Source organism: Thalassophryne amazonica, chromosome 5, assembly GCF_902500255.1.
Source record: "Thalassophryne amazonica chromosome 5, fThaAma1.1, whole genome shotgun sequence".
NCBI lineage: Eukaryota > Metazoa > Chordata > Actinopteri > Batrachoidiformes > Batrachoididae > Thalassophryne > Thalassophryne amazonica.
In genome coordinates, this window is record NC_047107.1 from 125,882,654 (window position 1) to 125,906,228 (window position 23,575).

General features: G+C 40.5%; 1 protein-coding gene across 3 annotated transcripts; it reads right to left on the bottom strand.

Moving 5' to 3' along the window:
- Positions 1–1,946: 1,946 nt before the first annotated feature.
- On the bottom strand, positions 1,947–22,206 carry dph7 (diphthamide biosynthesis 7). 3 transcript variants are annotated; one of them, XM_034171299.1, is made up of 10 exons: positions 22,167–22,206; positions 21,766–21,929; positions 19,151–19,284; positions 18,481–18,568; positions 18,061–18,155; positions 13,870–14,027; positions 12,273–12,345; positions 12,135–12,200; positions 11,791–11,963; positions 1,947–2,408 (listed from the first exon to the last, which is right to left on the bottom strand). In XM_034171299.1, exons 2-10 carry the CDS (start codon positions 21,904–21,906, stop codon positions 1,999–2,001), a joined length of 1,338 nt encoding a protein of 445 aa, XP_034027190.1. In that variant the 5' UTR covers positions 21,907–21,929; positions 22,167–22,206; the 3' UTR covers positions 1,947–1,998. The 3 variants fall into 3 exon arrangements, with proteins under 3 accessions (XP_034027190.1, XP_034027189.1, XP_034027188.1); XM_034171298.1 differs by lacking the exon at positions 22,167–22,206 and adding an exon at positions 22,025–22,113; XM_034171297.1 differs by lacking the exon at positions 22,167–22,206 and adding an exon at positions 22,021–22,105 and having other exon boundaries at positions 21,766–21,937.
- Positions 22,207–23,575: the final 1,369 nt, after the last annotated feature.

The window sequence follows — 23,575 nt, forward strand, 5'->3', positions numbered from 1 at the left end:
CATTGGTGACCCTGAAAAGTAGGTCAAGGTCACTGGCCTTAGAACCCATGCGAAGTACACCTCCAAGGCATGTGCCCACCAAATATTAAGTTTCTACGAGCAATAGGTGCCGAGCTACGTTGCGGCGAAGGATTTGACAGTTGTGACCACTGGTGACCTTCAGACAAGTCGGGATGAATACATGAACATTTTCAAGTCACCGAATGTGTCTTGGACTTTATTTACATCAGTTATGTAGAAATACAAACAGTATGACACTCTATGGTAAATCTGTGGAGTGGACAGTTCACAAAAATTGAGTGACTGTGCAAGAAGGAGAAGAGTGAGGAAAGCCACCAAGACACCCAGACAACCCAGAAGTTACAGGCTTCTCTGGCTGTAAGTGGAGAAATTATGCATAGTGTATGTTTTGCAATTTGCGTTACCAGTTATACAGTTTCTTGAGGTGGTACAGAGGATTTACTAAAAAAAAAAAAAAAAAAGACCTGGAGGTTCAGCTACAATTTGCCAGAAAGCACATCTGAGATCCAAGACTAGATGTGATGTTTTGGTGAAAGTCAGGTATTATACCAAAGTGTTCCATTACTTATACCCATAATCTTGGCTTTAAAAAAAGTAAGACCCCTCATTTGCTCTCTTGGTTTGTTTTTCCCCCACTCAGGGTGACGACAGCAGATCCAAGGTGGATCTGCATATTGATTTGGCAAAAGTTTTACACTGGATGCCTTCCCTGACACAACTCCACATTATATTAATTTATATCAAGTTGTAGACATTTGCTTTCAGTTTAAGAAAGATATATATATATACACTCAACAAAAATATAAACGCAACACTTTTGGTTTTGCTCCCATTTCGTATGAGATGAACTCAAAGATCTAAAACTTTTTCCACATACACAATATCACCATTTCCCTCAAATATTGTTCACAAACCAGTCTAAATCTCTGATAGTGAGCACTTCTCCTTTGCTGAGATAATCCATCCCACCTCACAGGTGTGCCATATCAAGATGCTGATTAGACACCATGATTAGTGCACAGGTGTGCCTTAGACTGCCCACAATAAAAGGCCACTCTGAAAGGTGCAGTTTTATCACACAGCACAATGCCACAGATGTCGCAAGATTTGAGGGAGCGTGCAATTGGCATGCTGACAGCAGGAATGTCAACCAGAACTGTTGCTCGTGTATTGAATGTTCATTTCTCTACCATAAGCCGTCTCCAAAGGCGTTTCAGAGAATTTGGCAGTACATCCAACCAGCCTCATAACCGTAGACCACGTGTAACCACACCAGCCCAGGACCTCCACATCCAGCATGTTCACCTCCAAGATCGTCTGAGACCAGCCGCTCGGACAGCTGCTGGAACAATCGGTTTGCATAACCAAAGAATTTCTGCACAAACTGTCAGAAACTGTCTCAGGGAAGCTCATCTGCATGCTCATCGTCCTCATCGGGGTCTCGACCTGACTCCAGTTCGTCGTCGTAACCGACTTGAGTGGGCAAATGCTCACATTCGCTGCCGTTTGGCACGTTGGAGAGGTGTTCTCTTCATGGATGATGCGAAGGAGATGTGTTGCACTGCATGAGGCAAATGGTGGTCACACCAGATACTGACTGGTATCCCCCCCAATAAAACAAAACTGCACCTTTCAGAGTGGCCTTTTATTGTGGGCAGTCTAAGGCACACCTGTGCACTAATCATGGTGTCTAATCAGCATCTTGGTATGGCACACCTGTGAGGTGGGATGGATTATCTCAGCAAAGGAGAAGTGCTCACTATCACAGATTTAGACTGGTTTGTGAACAATATTTGAGGGAAATGGTGATATTGTGTATGTGGAAAAAGTTTTAGATCGTTGAGTTCATCTCATACAAAATGGGAGCAAAACCAAAAGTGTTGCGTTTATATTTTTGCTGAGTATATATATATATATAGATATATATATATATATACACACACATACTCGTATATATAAATAATGGGTTCACCCTGGTCAGCTCTGCTGTGTTTCACGGTGGTTGCAGTCAGGGCTCCAGTCCCAACGCCACACGTGCAGCATATGATCATAGAACGAGCAGCTGGCGAGCAAACAGGACAATGAGGGATCATCACCACTGACGCCGAGGGCAGCGCCGGCAGCCGAGCTTGTAGAGGGCGCTGTAACACGTTCTGGGATGTAGCGCCCCGCATCATCCTCCATCGATGTGTCAAAGCTGCCAGTGGGAGACTCGTACTGGATCCTCAAATGTCCTCTGGTCTCAGCGAGGCTTTCCTTTGGTTCTGCAGTGGGAGGGGAACGCGGAGGAGGTTCCTCCAGGGACAGATGGGACCAATCGGCTCCGTAAGCCAAGGAGTTGTGGAGGATGTATGATGCTACAATAGGACATGGTCCTCCGCTGCCCTCTAGGGGATGACAGGAAAGCAACAAACAGAAAATAATTTAAGTCAAGCCTGGGTCCCTACCGAATAATAAGCCATGAATAATGAGCCACGCATGGGTGTGTCAGCGATTATTCGAAGAATGATCCACGTTTTCATCTATCACATATCTAAGGTGCTACCGCTACTAAGGTGCCTCTATGTGATTCTCTGTACCCCGCATGTGCCACATAGCAGCCTCTAGTGAGCCATTACCGACCTGTCAGAGCCTCGAATGGCTTGCATCAGCCATGCTAAGTCACATAGTGCTGTGATAGCGCCATGATAATGCAATGTTGGCGCACATTTAAGCATGATGGGTTTGGTCCAAACCTCCAGCCCTCCCACACCCGGTCCCTTTAAAGTGTGGGTTTTCAATTCACAGATTCACAGCAGCATTTAAAGATGCCACATTTTTAAAATACAGTCCAAAAATAGACGCTCCAGTACAGTCCAGCAGTTGTGCGCTGTGCGCCAGGCTGCTGTCCACCTGTAATGCACCAGACCAGCTAGAACTGAAAAATCACTCTGTGAACTGGCGTTCTGCCTAAATGCGCGTTTCGAGCGTGATGAGTCACTGCCTCAGTGCGCACACACAGCGGAGCTCATGTGATCCATTAACAAGATATTAAATCAACCATAGACATACTTTTACAGTTACGAACTGTTTTATCAAGCTATAAAAACATTAAAAATTGTTACCTTAAGCTGTTCAAAATACATTCCTCATGCAGCAGGAAAGAGAGGAAAAAAGCTTCCAGATGAAACAGTCCTCTGTGATTCCAGAAGTGATTAGAAGTGTTTTCAGCATCCAACGTTTGGCAGAAAATCATTAATCCGCTACAAAATAATTACTTTATATACAGCGTCCAGAGCACAGAGCAGGTGGAATTGTGTGTGCAAGAGGACAGCTGCTCCAAAAAACAGCCTCTCAGGTCCTGCATAGGTGCCAGGTGCACGGATAACGGGCTTTTAGCAGCCTTGTAAGCACCACGCACATGCTTCTAAAACCTTGTACACAAACTGTCCCACGCTGTTGTTGCTAAATTTTGAACATCTTGAAATTAGCACCACTCTCAGAGAGGAGCCTCGTTAACTGAAAATAATGCCTCTAATGCTGCATTCACAATGGGCGCGACGTGAGTGACAGCAGCGACAGGTTGCCATGTAATCCCTATGGAACGACGCGTTTTGGTGCCAAGTCACGCAGCGCGACGTGACGGACGTGAATGAAGTGTCAGATCACGTCGCCCTCCTCCCCAAGTTGAAAAATCTGAACTTTTTCATCTCGTCGCGATGACCAATCAGGGACTGAATATGTAGTGACATGGAGATGTCTGGAGTTTGACTGAAGATGTGAACATGTCCTGTATCTGGTAGCAGCCTGTGAGCAGGACTTATGTCTCTTTTGTCCTTTATTTCACAATTATGACAGAGTTTTTGGAGCAAGCAGCAGCCCCACAGCAGCAGGGGCGGAAGTTTCTTTTTATTTTACGTGCACGAGTGAGCGAATTGTCAGTGGAGATTATTTTACTTATTAACTACACAGATGTATAATAAAGCAAATGGTGACTGGTTTCTAAACACAATTATGACAGTTTCTGGAGCGAGCAGCACCCCTACAGCAGGCAGCAGAGTTTGTTTCTTTTTTTTTTTCTTTACGTGCATGCGCGAGCGAATCATCTGTGGAGAATATTTTATTAATTAACTACACAGCTGTATAATAAAACAAATGGTGACTGGTTTCTAAACAATTATGAGAGTTTTTGGGGGAAGAGCGAGCTGCAGCCCCACACCAGGCAGCAGAGTTTCTTTTTCTTTTTTTTTTTTTTTAAATTGTTTACATGTGCGCGCGTGAACGGGACAGGAGGTCCTCAAACTGGGTCCCGCAGAGGTGGAAGGACCGCTGATAGTGGCCGTCATCCAGACGCAGCTCCTGCAGCAAATAATGATACTCCCCGAATTGGGAACGTCTCATGACGTTTGTCAGCTTTCCACAACAACTCGATCTGTGTGATCAAGGTTCGTCATGTTAACTTGACTGACAACCGGAGCCGGCGAGTGGAACGGAAGCTCCTCCTATTTGATGACGCACCGGGGCGAATTTTCGCAGCAAAAGCAGAGCGACACACTGGGCGATGGTGGCGCGTCCGTCGCCACACGACCCCCGTGAATTTGTAGCGTCTGATCACGCCCGATGTGAATGTGGCATAAGAGCCACTGTTCTCCCACGATAGTTGAAGAAACCATCTCACAGCAAAGAAAACATTCTGTGTGGCTCTTTATTCATCCTTCATTATTCAGTGGGACCAGGACTTTAGATGTGTAAATTTGTTTTTAAAAAGATTGCAAGCTTCACTGTGTATGTGTATATTTTAGTAAGATAGCTTAAAGCTACAATGTGTAGGACCTAGGGACATTTATTCGCAGGGAATTCTTCAGCATTCTTTAGTGTATAATTACTAACAACAATGAATAGATGCATCTCCGTGAGAATAGAATGAGCCCTTCATGTCTGAGTGATTCTTAGACTACGGGCACTTTTATGTCCCTTGATCATATTTTATGAAAAAAGAAAAAAGGGGAAATTTCACACTTTTATAGTTATCTTTACAATGAAAGTGTTTTAAGAAATTTGTCCTAGTAGTCTATGATGACTTTTTCACCTTTTTTCAGCATCATTATATACAAATATTGCTGTTTTGTGCTTGTCCCACACCCAGACTTATGATCTTCAATGACAAAAATGAATAGTAAACAAACGTTTTTTCTAATGTTTTAAAATATCTCTGAATAAAATATCAGTAAAATAATCAAAACATAATTGGGGTATTCAATGTCATACAACTGTTGTGATTTTTTTAAACGAAATGTAGTTGTCCCACACTATTGCCGTAATTTCCACCACAACAATAATGTCCCTTTAAAAAGTTTGTATGAAAGGTTGCGTGGGTAGTTTCTATGGAGATAAACAGTAACATCAGAGCACATGTATATAGCGCCAAATCACAATAAACAGTTGCCCCAAGGCGCTTTATATTGTAAGGCAATGGTGTGGTGGAAATTACATTTACAAGGCCAATAGTGCCCGTAGTTAAAGAATCACCCGTCTACATGGAAGCACACCTATGGCGTCAAATCAGTGACAAAACCCCACTCGCCTAAAAAATTCTTTCACGTGTAGATATTAGCTGCGTGCACAGAGGTGCTGCACACGAGGACCAGCGCACCTCCTGCTCGCTCGAACTTGATTTCTTCTAATGCAAAGTTGGTTTCTGCTCACGCGCAGAGAATTCCTACTCGCTCCCTTGAAACTTATGGCACTATGGGGGCGGGATTATGGCACTATGGGGAGGGAACCATGTCGGCACTGGCTCTTTTGTGATTGGCCATCTCTGGAGAGATGGCCAATCACAAATCAGAAGTGCCTGACTCTGTGGTATAACTCACAAACTCGCAGCTTAAAGCAGATAACCCGTAAGTTGGAGAGGAAATGGCGTCTCACTAATTTAGAAGATCTTCACTTAGCCTGGAAAAAGAGTCTGTTGCTCTATAAAAAAGCCCTCCGTAAAGCTAGGACATCTTACTACTCATCACTAATTGAAGAAAATAAGAACAACCCCAGGTTTCTTTTCAGCACTGTAGCCAGGCTGACAAAGAGTCAGAGCTCTACTGAGCCGAGTATTCCTTTAACTTTAACTAGTAATGACTTCATGACTTTCTTTGCTAATAAAATTTTAACGATTAGAGAAAAAATTACTCATAACCATCCCAAAGACGTATCGTTATCTTTGGCTGCTTTCAGTGATGCCGGTATTTGGTTAGACTCTCTCTCTCAGATTGTTCTGTCTGAGTTATTTTCATTAGTTACTTCATCCAAACCATCAACATGTCACCAATTAGCTAAACTGCAGGATTGTCTTACAGACATAAGGACATGGATGACCTCTAATTTCCTGCTTTTAAACTCAGATAAAACTGAAGTTATTGTACTTGGCCCACACAAATCTTAGAAACATGGTGTCTAACCAGATCCTTACTCTGGATGGCATTACCCTGACCTCTAGTAATACTGTGAGAAATCTTGGAGTCATTTTTGATCAGGATATGTCATTCAAAGCGCATATTAAACAAATATGTAAGACTGCTTTTTTGCATTTACGCAATATCTCTAAAATTAGAAAGGTCTTGTCTCAGAGTGATGCTGAAAAACTAATTCATGCATTTATTTCCTCTAGGCTGGACTATTGTAATTCATTATTATCAGGTTGTCCTAAAAGTTCCCTGAAAAGCCTTCAGTTAATTCAAAATGCTGCAGCTAGAGTACTGACGGGGACTAGAAGGAGAGAGCATATCTCACCCATATTGGCCTCTCTTCATTGGCTTCCTGTTAATTCTAGAATAGAATTTAAAATTCTTCTTCTTACTTATAAGGTTTTGAATAATCAGGTCCCTTCTTATCTTAGGGACCTCATAGTACCATATCACCCCAATAGAGCGCTTCGCTCTCAGACTACAGGCTTACTTGTAGTTCCTAAGGTTTGTAAGAGTAGAATGGGAGGCAGAGCCTTCAGCTTTCAGGCTCCTCTCCTGTGGAACCAGCTCCCAATTCAGATCAGGGAGACAGACACCCTCTCTACTTTTAAGATTAGGCTTAAAACTTTCCTTTTTGCTAAAGCTTATAGTTAGGGCTGGATCAGGTGACCCTGAAACATCCCTTAGTTATGCTGCTATAGACTTAGACTGCTGGGGGGTTCCCATAATGCACCGAGTGTTTCTTTCTCTTTTTGCTCTGTATGCACCACTCTGCATTTAATCATTAGTGATTGATCTCTGCTCCCCTCAACAGCATGTCTTTTTCCTGGTTCTCTCCCTCAGCCCCAACCAGTCCCAGCAGAAGACTGCCCCTCCCTGAGCCTGGTTCCGCTGGAGGTTTCTTCTTGTTAAAAGGGAGTTTTTCCTTCCCACTGTCGCCAAGTGCTTGCTCACAGGGGGTCGTTTTGACCTTTGGGGTTTTTACGTAATTATTGTATGGCCTTGCCTTACAATATAAAGCGCATTGGGGCAACTGTTTGTTGTGATTTGGCGCTATATAAATAAAATTGAATTGAATTGGAGAGTGAGGTTTGATTGACTACCCTCCTCTCCGATGCAGAAGCCAGTCGGAGACAACAGCGTTAAGCGGTTATCACCTCATTTCTGCTTAAAACGTCACTTGAGTCACCATCTGTCTCAGTGACAGATCTCTCAAGCGTCTGTAGAACAATCATTTCCACATAAATTCAGCATTATTTCATAACAAATTACAGAAAGTCCTAAAAATCACCTCCTGACACTTGTCTGCAGACTGAAGGAATTTGGAGCAGCGATTTAAACATCACAGACAACAATTGTGGAATATTAACTGTAATGATTTTGGTATTATTAATACAATTTTACTAAGTAAACATTACATACATAAATGTTGTGGGTTGTTTTTTTTGTTTTTTCCAAGACAAAACCAAACATTACTCATTGGAAAAAAGAGTTTAAACTTAATTATAAGTCTCTATCATTGACTGAGTCAATAATGTTTTAAAAGTAGTTTGTTTTATTGACAAATTTAATTTGTAAATGTTTGGTTTGCCCTATATTTTCTTTTCTTTTATTATTTATAAATAATATTCAATAAGCCCCGTATGTTCTTATATTTGTATTTTCATGTAGGCAGCATTTCAGGATTTTGTACAGGACCTGTTTTGTTTGGAGTTGTTTCACGAATAAATAAATAAATATCATCTATATACATAAAGGGCTACGTCTGTCTGTCTGTCTGGGATAAACTCCCAAACTATAATATGTAGCCCTAAAAATTATATATATTCTGAATCCTCGTGACATGAGGAACAAACTGGTACCATTTTTTAAAAGTTGAACTGAAAATTATCCCCAAAATAGCCATTTATGTAAGACCATACAGTGTTGTACTACGTGCAATAATCTCACAATCTATAATATGTAGCTCTAAAAACTATATATATTCTGAATCATGACATGGGGAACAAACTGGTACCCCCCCTTTTTTTTTTTTTTTTTTTTTAAGTTGAACAGAAAATTACCCCCAAAATAGCCATTTACATAAGACCATGCAGTGTTGTACCATGTGCAATAAACTCCCAAACTATAATATGTAGCCCTAAAAACTATATATATTCTGAATCCTCATGACATGGGGAACAAACTGGTACCATTTTTTGTAAAGTTGAACTGAAACCATTTTTTTTTTTTATTGAACTAAAAATTACCCCCAAAATAGCCAGCTGTAGGTATGACCAGGCAGATTCAAATTTCCAGCCCTGTATATGTTGGCCATCTCTGTTTATTTAATCCCTTTCTACAGCTACTTTATGTTCTCAACTGTTAAGCACCTGACTGTCCTTTACAACCCAGTTTCCCTTCCTGTCTGAATACATTCATTTTATGTTTGTAAAATTGCAATGTAAAAACAGTGAAATAACCACTACCTCAATTTTGATTCATTGATATTTACATTAACTGTTACCTACCTTTTGTGTGTAATTTTGTTATAAATTTGATTGCAAAACAAAGTCTGCATGAAGGACTTCAAATGTGTTTGTCTTTTAACCAAGTATTTCCATTTAGTTTGGGGAGTCCACCTCTTATAGTTCTGCTGGACAAACTTTAGCCCATTAACTATTATACTTATAATACATCAGTATTACAAAAACAAATGTAGGGCAACTGTTTTGATTAAAATGACTGGCATTTGGCTTATGTCTAAAACAGGTTAACCCGGGCAGCACCGGCTACCCCAGCTAGTTATTTTTAATAAAAGGAGATGCCGTTGTCTCCTTCAAGGTGGTGGTGGAGTCAGGGTTTGCACGTGATTCAAGAGGTTTTAATTTGTCATCTAATGGTTAATAATCACATTATTCTCTTTGATCAGTCTGGGTGAACAGAATCAGTCTGCAGACGAGTGTCAGGAGGTGATTTTTAGGACTTTCTGTAATTTGTTATGAAATAATGCTGAATTTATGTGGAAATGATTGTTGTACAGAAGCTTCAGAGATCTGTCGCTGAGACAGATGATGACTGGAGTGAAGTTTTAAGCAGAAACGACATGATAATCACTTAATGCCGTTGTCTCCGATTGGCTTCTGCGAGAGGAAGGCTGTCAATCAAACCTCCCTCTCCAGAGACAGCCAATCACAGCAGTGCCAGTGCCGATCTGGTTCCCTCCCCCATAGTGCCATAAGTTTCAAGTGAGCTAGCAGGAATTCTCTGCACGTGAGCAGATATCAAGTTTGAGTGGGCGGGGGAGAGCTGGTCCTCGAGTGCAAGTTATGTCTGCACGAGCGGAGTGATTATTTGCGCATGCACAGTTAATAAATGCGTGAATGTGTTTTTTACGCATTGATATTCACTGCACGTATGGTGTATGCGTGTAAATAAGGTAGCCCAGAAGGGGACATAATTACTCTGCCTTTCACAGTTTGCTGCACAGGTGGAAGGCTGAAATATATATAAACAAAAGGAGAGGACATGGTGGCTGCTGCCATCAACACTGTCTACTGGTTGCTCGCACAGGCTAACAAGTTTGAGAACCCTCGTTTTTGAGAAATGGACGAGCATACATTTTCCTTATCACAAGAAAATGAGTGATCCGGTCTCTATATGACCAAAGTAGGAGCTGTGACCACATTCTCAGCATTACACCGGAAATGTTCCTGGTGGGTGTTGGACTCCACCAGGGCTCCCTCTTGTCACCAATTCTCTTCATGATGTACATAGACGGGATTTTAAGGAGCAGTCGGAGTGAAGGGTGTCCAGTTTGGTGAACTCAGAGTCAGAGATGCATCTCTGCTTTTTGCAGATGTGATTCTATAAATAAAAAGTCTGCGGGTCATACAGCTTTCTCTTATCGTGCCCCTGTTCTGTGGAATGATCTTCCTGCATCAATAAAACAGTCAGATTCTGTGGAGACTTTCAAGTCCAGACTTAAGATGCACTTATTTTCCCTTTCGTCTGGCTAGCATACTGGCATCGTATGTTACTATGCTTTTTACTCTTAATTTTATTAGTAAACGGAACATGCTGCGGCCTTTTAGAGAAGCTTAGGGCTAGTGACTGGCGATTATCTTAGTATTACTTCTGTTTTTCTTCTTACTTAATGCTGATAAATTATACGGTATTTGTTGTCTTTCTGATACCTTTTCCTCTCTGTTTGAGGTGCAGCTCCATCCAGAGATGGGTGCGGTGTCTGCTTCGGAAACCCTCCTGTTCTGTGCACCGGCAACATTTCCTCTATATTGTTCTGTAATTTATGTCTGTAGCGTGGCTCTAGCAGAGGGTCATCCCTTTGAGTCTGGTCTGCTTGAGGTTTCTTCCTCAGAGGGAGTTTTTTTCCTTACCACTGTTGCTCTGGGTGTTAGTAAGGTTAGAACGTACTTGTGTGAAGCGCCTAGAGACAACTCTGTTGTGATTTGGTGCTAAATAAGTGAAAATAAATTGAAACTGAAATTCTGTTGGTGTCATCAGATGCTGACCTTCAATGCGCACTGAGCAGATTTGAGACCGAGTGTGAAGTGACTGGGATGAGAATTAGCATCTCCAAATCTGACACCATGGGCTTCTGGTCTTCTGTTGAAGAGGGGTGGATTGTACCCTCTGGCTGAGGGGAGAGTTATTGGCCCAGGTGGAGGAGTTTAAGTATCTCGGGTTTTGTTCATGAGTGGAGTAGACTGGACTGTGAATTTGACAGGCAGACTGGGGTGGTTTTTACAGACGCTGTACCTGATCGTCGTGGCGATGAAGCAGCTGAGCCACAAGGTGAGACTCTTAATTTACCAGTCAATTTGCATTCCTATTCTCACCTGCGGTCATCAATATTGGGTAATGACTGAAATAATAAGGTCATGCATACAAGCAGTGGAAATGAGATTCCTCTGTTGCGTATCTGGGTTTACATTCCTCGACAGTGTGAGATGCTGCAGTGTGTGAGGGAAGTGTGGGATGAGGTGGTTGGCCTGCTGCCACCGCGACCCAAATAAGCGACAGAAAATGAATGAACGAACAAGAGAATATGAGGGAGCATGAACCCCATCAACAAAGAGAAAATATGAAGGGAAACTAAATCATGACCAGTGATGGCCTAAAGCAATGTGCAACCTCGCCACTAGATGACGCTACATCCTGCACACTGTAGCTTTAAAAATACCATGTCTTCCGGAGTATAAGTCCCACCTTTTTAAATATATTATCAGCTCTTTAATTTGGGATTTTAGTTCAATGGCGTAGTGTGTACATTTTTATTGCCATTTATTATTTTATTCTTCAGTTCACCATTTAATTTCTCCCTCATACTGACCAAGGTTCTGCTGGCAGTGGAGGATGTGGAAGTCGTTGTGCATGCAGGCTGCTAACAGCAGGTGCTGGTGGGTCGGGTGCCACTTCAGCCTCCAGACTCCGCCCCCCAGCGGGCTCTCACTGAGGGGTCGCTGCATGTTCCTGCCGTCCCACAGCAACACCTGCTCGTCGTAACTGTGGAGGACGGCCAGAAGACAACCCATTACTAAAACTGTCCAATCAACAGGACAGCCAACAAAGGAGAGTTAAGTTTTCGCAACCCATTACTAAAACTGTCCAATCAACAGGACAGCCAACAAAGGAGAGTTAAGTTTTCGCAACTCGTGAGCTCTTTGAGGTTTTTACCTTCCTGTAGCCAGGATGTGCTCTTGGTGTGGGTTGCTATGGATACTGCACACGCCCATTGAATGCCTTCAAGAGGAAACACCTGAATTGGTCCCGATTTTGTTCAGTCTAAATAATGCTGAATATCAGTATTCTCACCTTTTGCTGCTGAAAGTGGGATGGGAGGGGCCTAGCCGCAGGTCCCAGCCTTTAAGTTTGCAATCATCGCCACCTGGTGTGAGGAGGACAGAAACATACAGGCAGAAGGAAAAGTCTGAAATCCAGAGAAATCCTGCAGAAGTACCCAGCTACTGAAAATCTGAAGGGCTTCTGATTTGTCTCCGCTGCATCTGTGTGGTTCTCATTTGTTCGTCTCTCACACTGAGGACGTGAGACAAAGACGGACGGAAAACCTGGCCACACACAGGAACCAGTTCAGACCAAATTCAACAGCATTTCCACATATTTGTCATCAGAAATGACTCGGTCTTGATTCCAAGAGAACAAGTCACCTGTTGTGTTTTAGTTAAAGTGATTTTCTGCCAGAATAAGAGTGTGCACAGTTATCTTTTATTAATCTCACATAAAAAATGTGAAATATTTGCAAGAAATTACTGTAAAGGAATTGAAACTGATTAAATATATATCTTTGTCATTCCATATGCTTTATTTTAACATTGTGTAGATGATGGGCTCCAATTTGCAAAATCCAAAATATTATCTCCAAATATTTTTTTGTCCAGAAGGTTCTGAAACCTGTGGGTCAAAAAAACCAAAACAAACAAAAAAAACGATCCCACAGGTAAATAACTTCAGGATCTGCTACAGTCAAACGTTTCATCCAAAATAACCTTTTTTCGTTCTCGAGCTATCATGGTAAATGGACTCCATTTATATAGCGCTTTTCCATCTGCATTAGACGCTCAAAGCGCTTTACAATAATGCCTCACATTCACTCCGATGTCAGGGTGCTGCCATACAAGGCGCTCACTACACACCGGGAGCAAGAGGATTAAAGACCTTGCCCAAGGGCCCTTAGTGATTTTCCAGTCAGGCGGGGATTTGAACCAAGGATCTTCTGGTCTCAAGCCCAACAGCTTAACCACTACACCATCACCCCCCCAAACCCCCCAATCAGGACTGAAAAAGGGCATTTTGGGGGTCACACACACTCTAAGCCAAACTTTGTCCACATTATAAATCACTCAGGATATTTATGTATTAAAATTACATCATCACAGTATACTTTCAAAATCACATCACTTTTATTTCAACAGACGTTAAGTATGTCAGGCAGAAGGAGAAAATGGATTTTTTTGGTTATGAAAAAAAAAAACCTGTTCTTTGAAAACTATGTAAGGAAACTTTTATTAGGTTGAAAATTGATGGTATGTGTGAGTGGAAAAACCAGTGGGGAGGAATAAAGGCATCATCTGTTATACTTTTTAGAGATACTGCCCTTCAAAGAAAACATGGGTCTGTGCCCTAAAAAGTGCTCTTCAGAAAGTAAAACTATTAGGAGTATGAACACAACATTTTGGATTTTTATAATGGGCCCATAATTGATCAAATGTAAAAATGAAGCAAATGTGAGACAATGAACTGGGGCCACTTTCTGATTTCGGTTAACTGACTTTCTTTCTGCAGCTTCGTTTAAAAATTTGAAGCAAGAGTAGCAAATAAACTATTAAAGAAACCAAAAAGCTGATTAAAATAAAGTCAGTAGTAATGAAGCTAGAAATGTGAAGAGTTGTACCAGAGTAAACCAGCTGAGTGTCCCAGTAGGAGAAAGCTGAGATCCAAGCCTCAAAGTTGTGAGCTTTCCACTGTGACAGAACCGTCAGACTGCCGTCAGCAAAGGACACAACGCTGACACAACCCGCAGAGTCACTGCAAACCATCCGCACATCACTGCTGCACACAAATGAACAGGATCGCATTTAATTTAGAATTACAATTTGCAAATCAAATAAAATTTTACCATACCCCCCAATCAAAAAGGTGTTGTCATACATCAAGATACTATATCAGACTGTCACACAATTCCATCCAAAGGCAGTAAAAATAAACTACCCAATATTATTATACGATTTACAAGCAGAAAATATAAAAATGAATTACTAAGACAGGCAAAGAATCTGAAAGGAACAAATGTCTATATAAATGAGCATCTAACGAAAAAAAATGCAGATACTGCCAGGGAAGCAAGACTATTAAAAAAACAAACACATTGTTGCTACATGGGTCTGGAACTGTAGGGTTTGGATTAGAGTGATAGAAGGAACAAAGGGTTATACAAATCAGAGACATGGAGGACCTTACAAAGTACAGACCTGAGTAGACAAATAAATATGATGTCAGTTGGTAGTATGACCAACAAAACATCAGATCAAATATGGAAACAGATGATAAAATATATGACATAGACACCAATATTGATGAAAGTATATCTGACTTGACTACAATTGGTTGTGAGTATTATATGGAAAAACAGTTAAATAGTGAAAAAAGTACTGAAGATACCCTGTCACTCATACATATAAACATCCGTAGCTTGTACTGTAAAATGTCAAAAATAAAGGATTATTTAAACCAGTTTAAAAATAGATTCAGCATTGTTGCAATCACAGAATCTTGGCTTAAAGATGACCTCATGCCTGATGTTCAAATGGAGGGATATGAGCTATATTTTGTAAACAGAAGAGATAAAAAAGGTGGAGGTATTGTTTTGTACATAAAAACAGATCTGACATGTAAAACTGTAGAAGAAATGACAGTAACAGATGATGTCATAGAAATTGTAACTGGAAATTGTACATGAAACATCTAAAAATATTCTAATCAGTTGTGTATACAGAGCACCATACTCTTGTGTTGTGAAATTTACAGATAAAATAGAATTATTCCATCAAATCAAAAACAAAACACTCTTTATGTGTGGAGACTTTAATGTTAATGTGAATTCAATGAATAGCTTGGGCTTATTCCCTTTGATAACAAAACCAACCAGAATTGCATTGCAAAGTGCAACTGTAATTGACAATATATTCACAAATAGAACAGATGAAATTATTAAGAATGGGATCTTGATGACAGATCTTAGTGATCATTTACCAGTTTTTTCAATATTTAAATATAAAAATAGGTACAAAAAAAAATACGGTTATAAACTTTAAAAGAGATAAGTCATTAAAAGCCTTAGAGGCATTAAATTATGACCTTAAAAATCAAAATTGGGAAGAAGTTTATGTCGGTGACATTAATGTAGCATATAATTCATTTATGAAAATACTGATGAAATCATAATAAAAATTGTAAATTAATAAAAACTAGTAAGAAAAGAGTAAATAAACCATGGCTGACTAAGGGAATAAAAAAAAAAACGCCTGTGTAAAGAAAAACTATTTATATAGGTGCTTTTTAAAAATGCAAACAAAGGAAACAGAACACAGATACAAAAAATATAAAAATAAACTATTGACAATAATTAGGAAACAAAAAAAAGATTATTATAGTGAACAATTAAATAAGAGTAAAGATAATATGAGGGCAACATGGGGAATTATAAAAAGTGTGATGGAAAGTGATGGAGTGAAATCAACTTTTCAAATTACCTTGTCACGGAAAATAAAGATATATGACATAAAAGAAGTTGTAAATGATTAATGATTATTTTTCAAAGGTGGGATCAAGTCTGGTGGGAAATAAACCAATAGTAGAAGATAAATTAAATACTCGTACAAATGTAAATACGGTCAATAGTATTTTCCTTGACAATGTGGAAAGATGAAATAAGGAATATTGTAAAAAACTGTGTAAGCAAAAGATCAACTGACTATGAAGATTTAGACATGATGACTGTAAAAAGTATAATAGAAACTGTTATTGAACCATTCACTTACATTTGTAATCTGTCAACAGGAATTTTCCCATACGAAATGAAAATTGCCAAGGTAGTCCCATTATATAAAAATGGAGACAAACATAACGTTTCAAATTACAGGCCAGTGTCATTGCTTCCACAGTTTTCAAAAATTAAGGAAAAAGTTTTTGTGACAAGGTTGGATAAATTCATTGAGAAACATCATATTTTAAATAATGCTCAGTATGGATTCAGAACAAAACATTCGACAGCTATGGCAATTATGGAATTAACAGAGAAAATATCAACAGCAATAGATAATAAGGATTATTTTGTAAGTGTTTTTATTGACCTGAAAAAAGCTTTTGATGTTATCGATCATTCAAGATTGCTTCACAAGTTACAACAATATGGAATAAGAGGGATTGCACATCAGTGGGTAAAAAGCTACTTAGAAAATAGAAAACAGTTTGTTCAGATAAATAATACTAAATCAGAATTGTGTAACATTATGTGTGGAGTACCACAAGGGTCGGTACTTGGACCCAAACTGTTTATTTTGTATATCAATGATTTTGTGAATGTATCTAATGTACTTGGTAGCATTTTATTTGCTGACGATACAACATTATTTTACTCTGGATCAGATATACAGGAAGTAGCACAAGTGATAAATACAGAGTTGGAAAAAGTTAAAGATTGGTTTGATATAAACAGATTGTCACTTAATCTTAATAAAACAAATTTCATATTGTTTAATGACAGAGTAAAAAAATGATGTGTCATTAAAAATAGATGGAATGGACATTCAAAGGGTAAAAGAAACAAATTTTTTAGGAGTTATGATTGATGAAGATTTTATATGGAAGTCACACATAAATTACATAAAAGGAAAAATAGCGAAAGCTATTGCTGTTTTGCATAAAGTTAAATATTCATTAAATAGTTATGGACTTAACATTGTACAATTCATTGATTGTTCCATATTTGACTTATTGTGTAGAAATCTGGGGATCAACATGTACAACTTATACGCAACCTTTATTTATTTTGCAGAAAAGAGCTTTAAAAGTGATTCGCAACAGTCGTATTAGAGACCCATCTAGTCCATTGTTCATTAAGTATAGGGTACTTAAATTTCATGATTTAGTTGATTTGAAATTATTACAAACAATGTACCAAGCGACTAACAATACCTTACCAATAAACATTCAAAATATGTTTGAAAAAAGAGTAAGTAGTTATAATTTGAAGGGCATAGAAGTCTTTAAAAAACCAAGATTCAGAACCAAGATAAAGGAACGGAGTATTGCAGTGAATGGTGTAAAATTATGGAACAACCTCAACAAAGAAATCAAAGAATCAAGGTTGCTTAAATTATTTAAAAAAACGTATTAAACTAGATGTATTTCGTAAGTATGAAACTATGAAATAAGTCAGTGGGCTGTGACAAAGACAAAAATGTAATCTGTTAATAATGTTTAGAATGTTTGAAGTTTAAAATGTAATCTGTTAGGGATGTAATCTTATAAATAATGGATAAAATTATGAAGTAAGTCGGTGGCATGTGACAAAGTCATAGAAATGTAATGTTAAATTATGTTGATTAATGATGCTTGATATTGTAAGATTGTATTGTGAAAAGGGCAGAAAATATAAGACTTGTTCTTCCAATCTGCTCCTTTTCATTCAAGGGTTTGTAAAGTTTTGTTATTTCTGCTATTCTGTTTTTTTTTTTCTTTTAAATGAATGAAATAAATACTAAAAAAAAGTCTAGATTAATGAAAAAAGTCACATAATCTTTTCTAAATTCCTGTTTGAACAACACAATGTTTATTTTCCAGAGAGATAAAAATTCTTACCGTGTTTCCTGATGGCACAGTTCACTTTTCCCGTTTCTTTTATCTTTCAGGTGTGTTGATGAAGCCAGCGACAATTCCATTTATTATTAATTATTTGATTATTTTAAAATAAGATGTGTGAGAATTACTGTGAATGTTGGAACTGCAAGCTCTGTGCAGTACTGAATTAAACAGTGACCCGGTGGCACCGTGACGCGCTCGGTGTACAGGTGTCGTCCCTTACCTATCCAATCTTCCTGTTGACCAGTCTAGAGACAGAGCCAGTCTATCTGTTCCCACCTCCAAACTGGTCAGAGGCTGCAGACTGTGGCGGCCTTCCTACTGGATAGAAGAGTGCACACATGAACAGCTAAACACTCACAAACCATGCCCAAAACATACCCAGTGAAAGGTATGTTCCACTTCCTGCACATTTCTACAACGACATGGTGTGATCATACACTCACACACACACAAATCTGAATAAGGGTAAACAAAATCACACGTGTCCTCACATTCATCATGAATTGTTAAAATAATTAAAACAACCTGATTTTATCCCACTAATTGATGTAAGTGCTGTGTGGATTCCACCACGTTTGCTATACGCCTAAAAACCTGAACTGAGATATGACTTTAATTGTTCTGAAGCCACATGTCTCACCTGACTATGTGAAAGTGTGTAGAGCTGCAGCTCTCCAGTGGCAGCTGCCATTCCCAGCAACGCTTTCTCCGACACAGGGATGTGGCACCTGATAACATGCCGGAGATTCAGCAGAATGTAAGAAAAGGAAAAGCAGGTTTAATTCCACAACACACCACAGACAACGCTGCAAGTCAAGCCAGCAGAACTGTGCCAGAATGCCCAGAGTATGCACACTCTTCACCAAACCACACTCTGTGGGAGTGACACACACAGGCACAGTCCAGACAGCATAGCATGTTTAATTTTACAAACTATTTCATTGCTACTAATTTTACTGTGGGAATCTTTATATGATAAAACCCCGCTCTGCTGGGCACAACAACGCCATCTGTTGTGAACACGTCATATCCGTGGTACACTTTTTTAAACTTCCAACACCCAAGCTGTGTCTGGGTGTGACACATAGTATGTCGGTGCAAGTGGGTTCACCCCTTTCACTAAACCACTTTCTGCATTGCTAATAATCACTTGTGTTAAGAATAAGATTGTATTTAAATAAGGACAAAAAGGTTTGGGGTAGAAATTTAATTCTTCACATTTGAACCTCTTACATTGAAAACAGACAATAAAAGCACCAATTCAGGGCAAAAAAAAAAAAAAAAAAAGCCACCTCTTCACTCGATCTTACCATTTCAAGTCTAAAATTGCTGCTGTGTCCACACGCTGCAGCTCAGTCAGAGGTGGGATCATTAAGCCCTCTTGCCGAAACTCAAAAAGGTACAAACGACCAGTCCGGCTTGGGTTTGTGTTGCTTTCTCCCACCTGCAGAATGAAAATATATTATTTAATTTACATATAAACAGTGAAAATGTATTTTATGTTTGTCATCCCTTAAAATGGTGACAAGTCTGTACTTAATTTCACTCAATGTGATTTACCAGTAGAAATACCACAAACTAGCCATGGACACACCTCACAGAAAGTCACAAAATCTAGGCCCTGCATGTGTTCATGACGCCTTCACCGAAGTCAACTGCACTGTGGCAAGCCCACAAATATTACGTCATTTGTGGTGCATGTGCTTTATTGTTTTGTTTTGCTAGAGATCAAAACAGCAGATCCGGGATGGATTCACATAGTGACTCAACACGGGATTTACGTCAGATGGCTCCCGATGTACATGAGGAATGGGTCGTCTTGAACCTGAGCCTGTGTGCTGCAGTTAAAACGCTGATTTGGCCTTGGTGCGGCAAATTAATGTAAATGTACTCGCTCCAAAGGAACGCCCTGGGTCTTTCCGTGCAAAATTCTGCCTGAAGAAGGGTGGTGGATGCATGAACACAGCCAATATTAAGTTTGTCAGAACACACACCCACCCGCCCATTTATATTTATATTTATATATATATATATATATATATATATATATATATATAAAACAACTCACCTCACTGTCTGGTGCCAGTTAAATGTGTGAGTGACAAGAAAAACATTCTGAAAACTCACAAATTTTTGTTTTTTAAGATGTGTTGTGGGTTACAAAATCAATTTAATTTAGGGTGGGAGTTTAAAGGACATACCTCACCGAAATGGTAAATGGACTGCATTTATATAGCGCTTTTCCATCTACATCAGACACTCAAAGCTCTTTACACATCAATGCCGCACATTCACCCCGATGTCAGGCTGCTGCCATGCAAGGTGCTCACTACACATCGGGAGCAACTAGGGGATTAAGGGCCCTTAGTGATTTTTCCGGTCAGGCTGGATTTTGAACCGAGGATCCTCTGGTCTCAAGCCCAACACTTAACCATTAGACCATCACCTCCCCTAAATCACTGAAATCATAACAACTTAGATTTAGGCTGTTTAGTAACTATCCGATGATACACCGGGGTTACTTTGTGCACTTCTGTGACCGGCCTCAAAGTATATGGCATTTGCAACAAACAGCTACAGAGACTGCCGAACACAAAGTACTTGCGAGTACTCAATTTTCAAACTCGTGCGTTTGTGATCCTGGGAATGCACAATATTTATGTGACTTGACCTTTGAACTTAACCAGCAGCCCCTGCAACACTTAAACTGGCTTATCATTATTAACAATAAAAACAACTCATGGAAACAAAGCAGACATTCTAGTAAACTTAATACGTGAATTATTTGGTAAGATGAAAGGAGTCCTTTGTGCCTGACAAAGACTGCATCGACATATGATTTTAACTGCTGGCATCCAATGACTGCTGTGAAATCCAATTAAGACACGAAGCTGGTGCTAAAGTCTGACCCTCATTTGGATGCTGGAAAGTCCTCGATCTGATCTGAGAACCTGGTGTTACTGTGAGTGTGACCAGTCTTGTGTTGAGGTTATGGTGCATTTACATAGGCAAGATGCGTTACGAATGTCATATTTGCGGCATTCTTGGCACATTCCTGACATTCTTAACGTGACTTAATGCATCTGAATAGGTTTCGTAATAGTGCGTGTTGATGCGTAATATTTGTGATTTTCATGGTGCATGTTTTGTCAAAAAATCTTCCATAAATGTCACACACCACCCTCATTTCGCCTCATGTTGTGGGGGTCACAACTGAGCGTGTTGATCCATCTTGATTAGTGGTGATCCTTAATAGAGCGTGACAGCATTCTTCTCTGACGTGCGCTCAAGTAAACCCTGCTGCACTGCATTTTTCATTGCTGCAGCATGTTGAAGGACAGTGACGCCAAGTCGACTAAAAGTCTCATTCCAATGCTCCTCAGCGCGCTCCTGCAGGCTGCTGCTGCGCCTGATGTTTGGGAAAACGAGCGAGATGAGAGCCGCGTGAAGCCACACATCTGGCTCTCTCAGTTTCCTCCTCCTTTCTGCGCCACTCCATGGCACAGAGCCCAACTAAGCATCCAGTCACAAAGTTCTTCTGTTGTGGATTTTGAGGAGCAAACAGGAGCGATCTGAATTGCTCAGCAACTGACGTTGGATATGGGTGTTGTGTGTGTGTGGAGACAATTCGCCTCATTCGCAATGTGACAGAACTTAACGATGCACGTAACAACTGCGCGGAACATTATTCTTGACCGTGCGTATTGGCTCCTGATAATTGTCCAGCAACACGTGCCATTAATCGTAACGCGTGGTAAGAGATTGCAGTAGTTCCTGAGGACACCTGATGCCCCTGCCCCAAATCATCACATTCGTGATCAGCGGCCAAGAATGTGTACTTTGTGGCATTCGTGACTTGTCGTCGTTACGTGTAAACGGAGCATTACTGGTGGGTGAAGTCGGGACTGAGAGTGGATAGACTCACCCCATCTGGTCCTCTCTGCAACTGGTAGGTGCCGCAGACCAGGATGCGGTGCTTGGTGGGAACAGGACACCACTCCACCGTGTCCGCGCTCAGCTCCGTGTCAAACACCTGCAGACTGCGGGTCCGTGACTTCCAGGCCATGACCAGCCGCTTGCATTACGCTACTTAACTACTGGAGGAAAACAAACTGACAGGCCGCCGCGTGTCACAGTAAAAACAGCACACGAAGAAGAAGTCTGTAAAGTGTTAGCCAACTTACAAGCTAGGCGGCTAACAAGCTAAAAATGAACGAAAACGCACAGACACGTCATCACTGCGCAAACAAACAGGTGAATTAAAAACCTCAAAGTTAAATGAACTTAGGTTTATCAGTCAGCAGTTTTATATGATTAAATTCTCACATACAAACACAACGTCGGTGAGTCCACCAAACGCTTCAGCTTCTTGTTCTTCTCCATGTGCCGACAAACGTCCAGTTTAAAGGTGCACTACCGCCACCTAGCGGACTGAAGCGCAGGTACATTTCGGTACACAGTTCTGGTACAGTGTTCTATGCGTACAACAGAAAGGTCTGTTGGGTTTTTAATGGATGTTTTTAATGGAGCCTGAGCCTGGTTCTGCTGGAGGTTTCTTCCTGTTAAAAGGGAGTTTTTCCTTCCCACTGTAGCCAAGTGCTTGCTCACAGGGGGTCGTTTTGACCGTTGGGGTTTTACATAATTATTGTATGGCCTTGCCTTACAATATAAAGCGCCTTGGGGCAGCTGTTTGTTGTGATTTGGCGCTATATAAAAAAATTGATTGATTGATTGATTGATGTTTTTAAAGGTGTGTTCTATGGACCCAGATAAACTAACATCTAAGTTTCATACTGAAATAAAAACTTGTTATCATGTTGTCCCATACTTAAAACAACAAATGCAGTCACTCCCCAAGCACTGGAGGCCTATCTCTGTAACTTCATACAGGAGAGGATTGTCATGAAAAAACTGATGCCAACAGTGATGTCTGAGTGCAAAAACCAAAAGTCCAGCACCACTACTGCCCTGGTTAAATCTACATACTCCTGGCTTATGGCAATGGATGCAAAAATGCAAAAGAACAGACCACGGTAAAGGTGTTACTGGTCGACATATCTAAGGCCTCTGACAGGGTCGACCACATCCTGCCAATTTGGAGTCTACTTGTACAGTTATATGACTGGAAGAAGGAAGAGGGTGATGGTGAATGGTACCTTCAGCACCTGGACAGAGGTGGTATCTGGGCTTCCCCAAAGAGGTGTGGTTTCACCATATCTCTTCCATATGTCAACATGGAAGACAGTCTTTGAAGACACGCTCGGCATCAGATATGTGGACAACATCGAACTGTCATGGACCAGCCCTCTAACAGACATACCTTCTGACACATCAATAGCAAAAAAGGCCAAACAGCTGGCTAAGTGTGCATCATCCAACAAGAAGCTGCTCAATGGAGGAAAGTCGGTGGAGCTGAAGATCTGTTTCACCCAAAACCCACTCTGAACTGCCCCTCTGTTTCTTAGGGGTCAGGAAATCCCGGTTATGACCACTACAAAATACCTTGGTTTTCACCTGGACTTTGACCTCAGTGGAGACACACATCAAAGAGGTGGTAAAGAAGACATCCAAACGGCTTCACTTTCTGACTGTCTTGGCCAGACACAGCCTCCCTTGTGAGGACCTGGTCACCATCTACACCATTGTGGTCAGGCTGTGATCTGGAGCATGGCCACCTCCTTTTAGTGGGATGCAACAAGGGTCAAGCTGCACAGCTGGAGGCTGCAGAACATGGT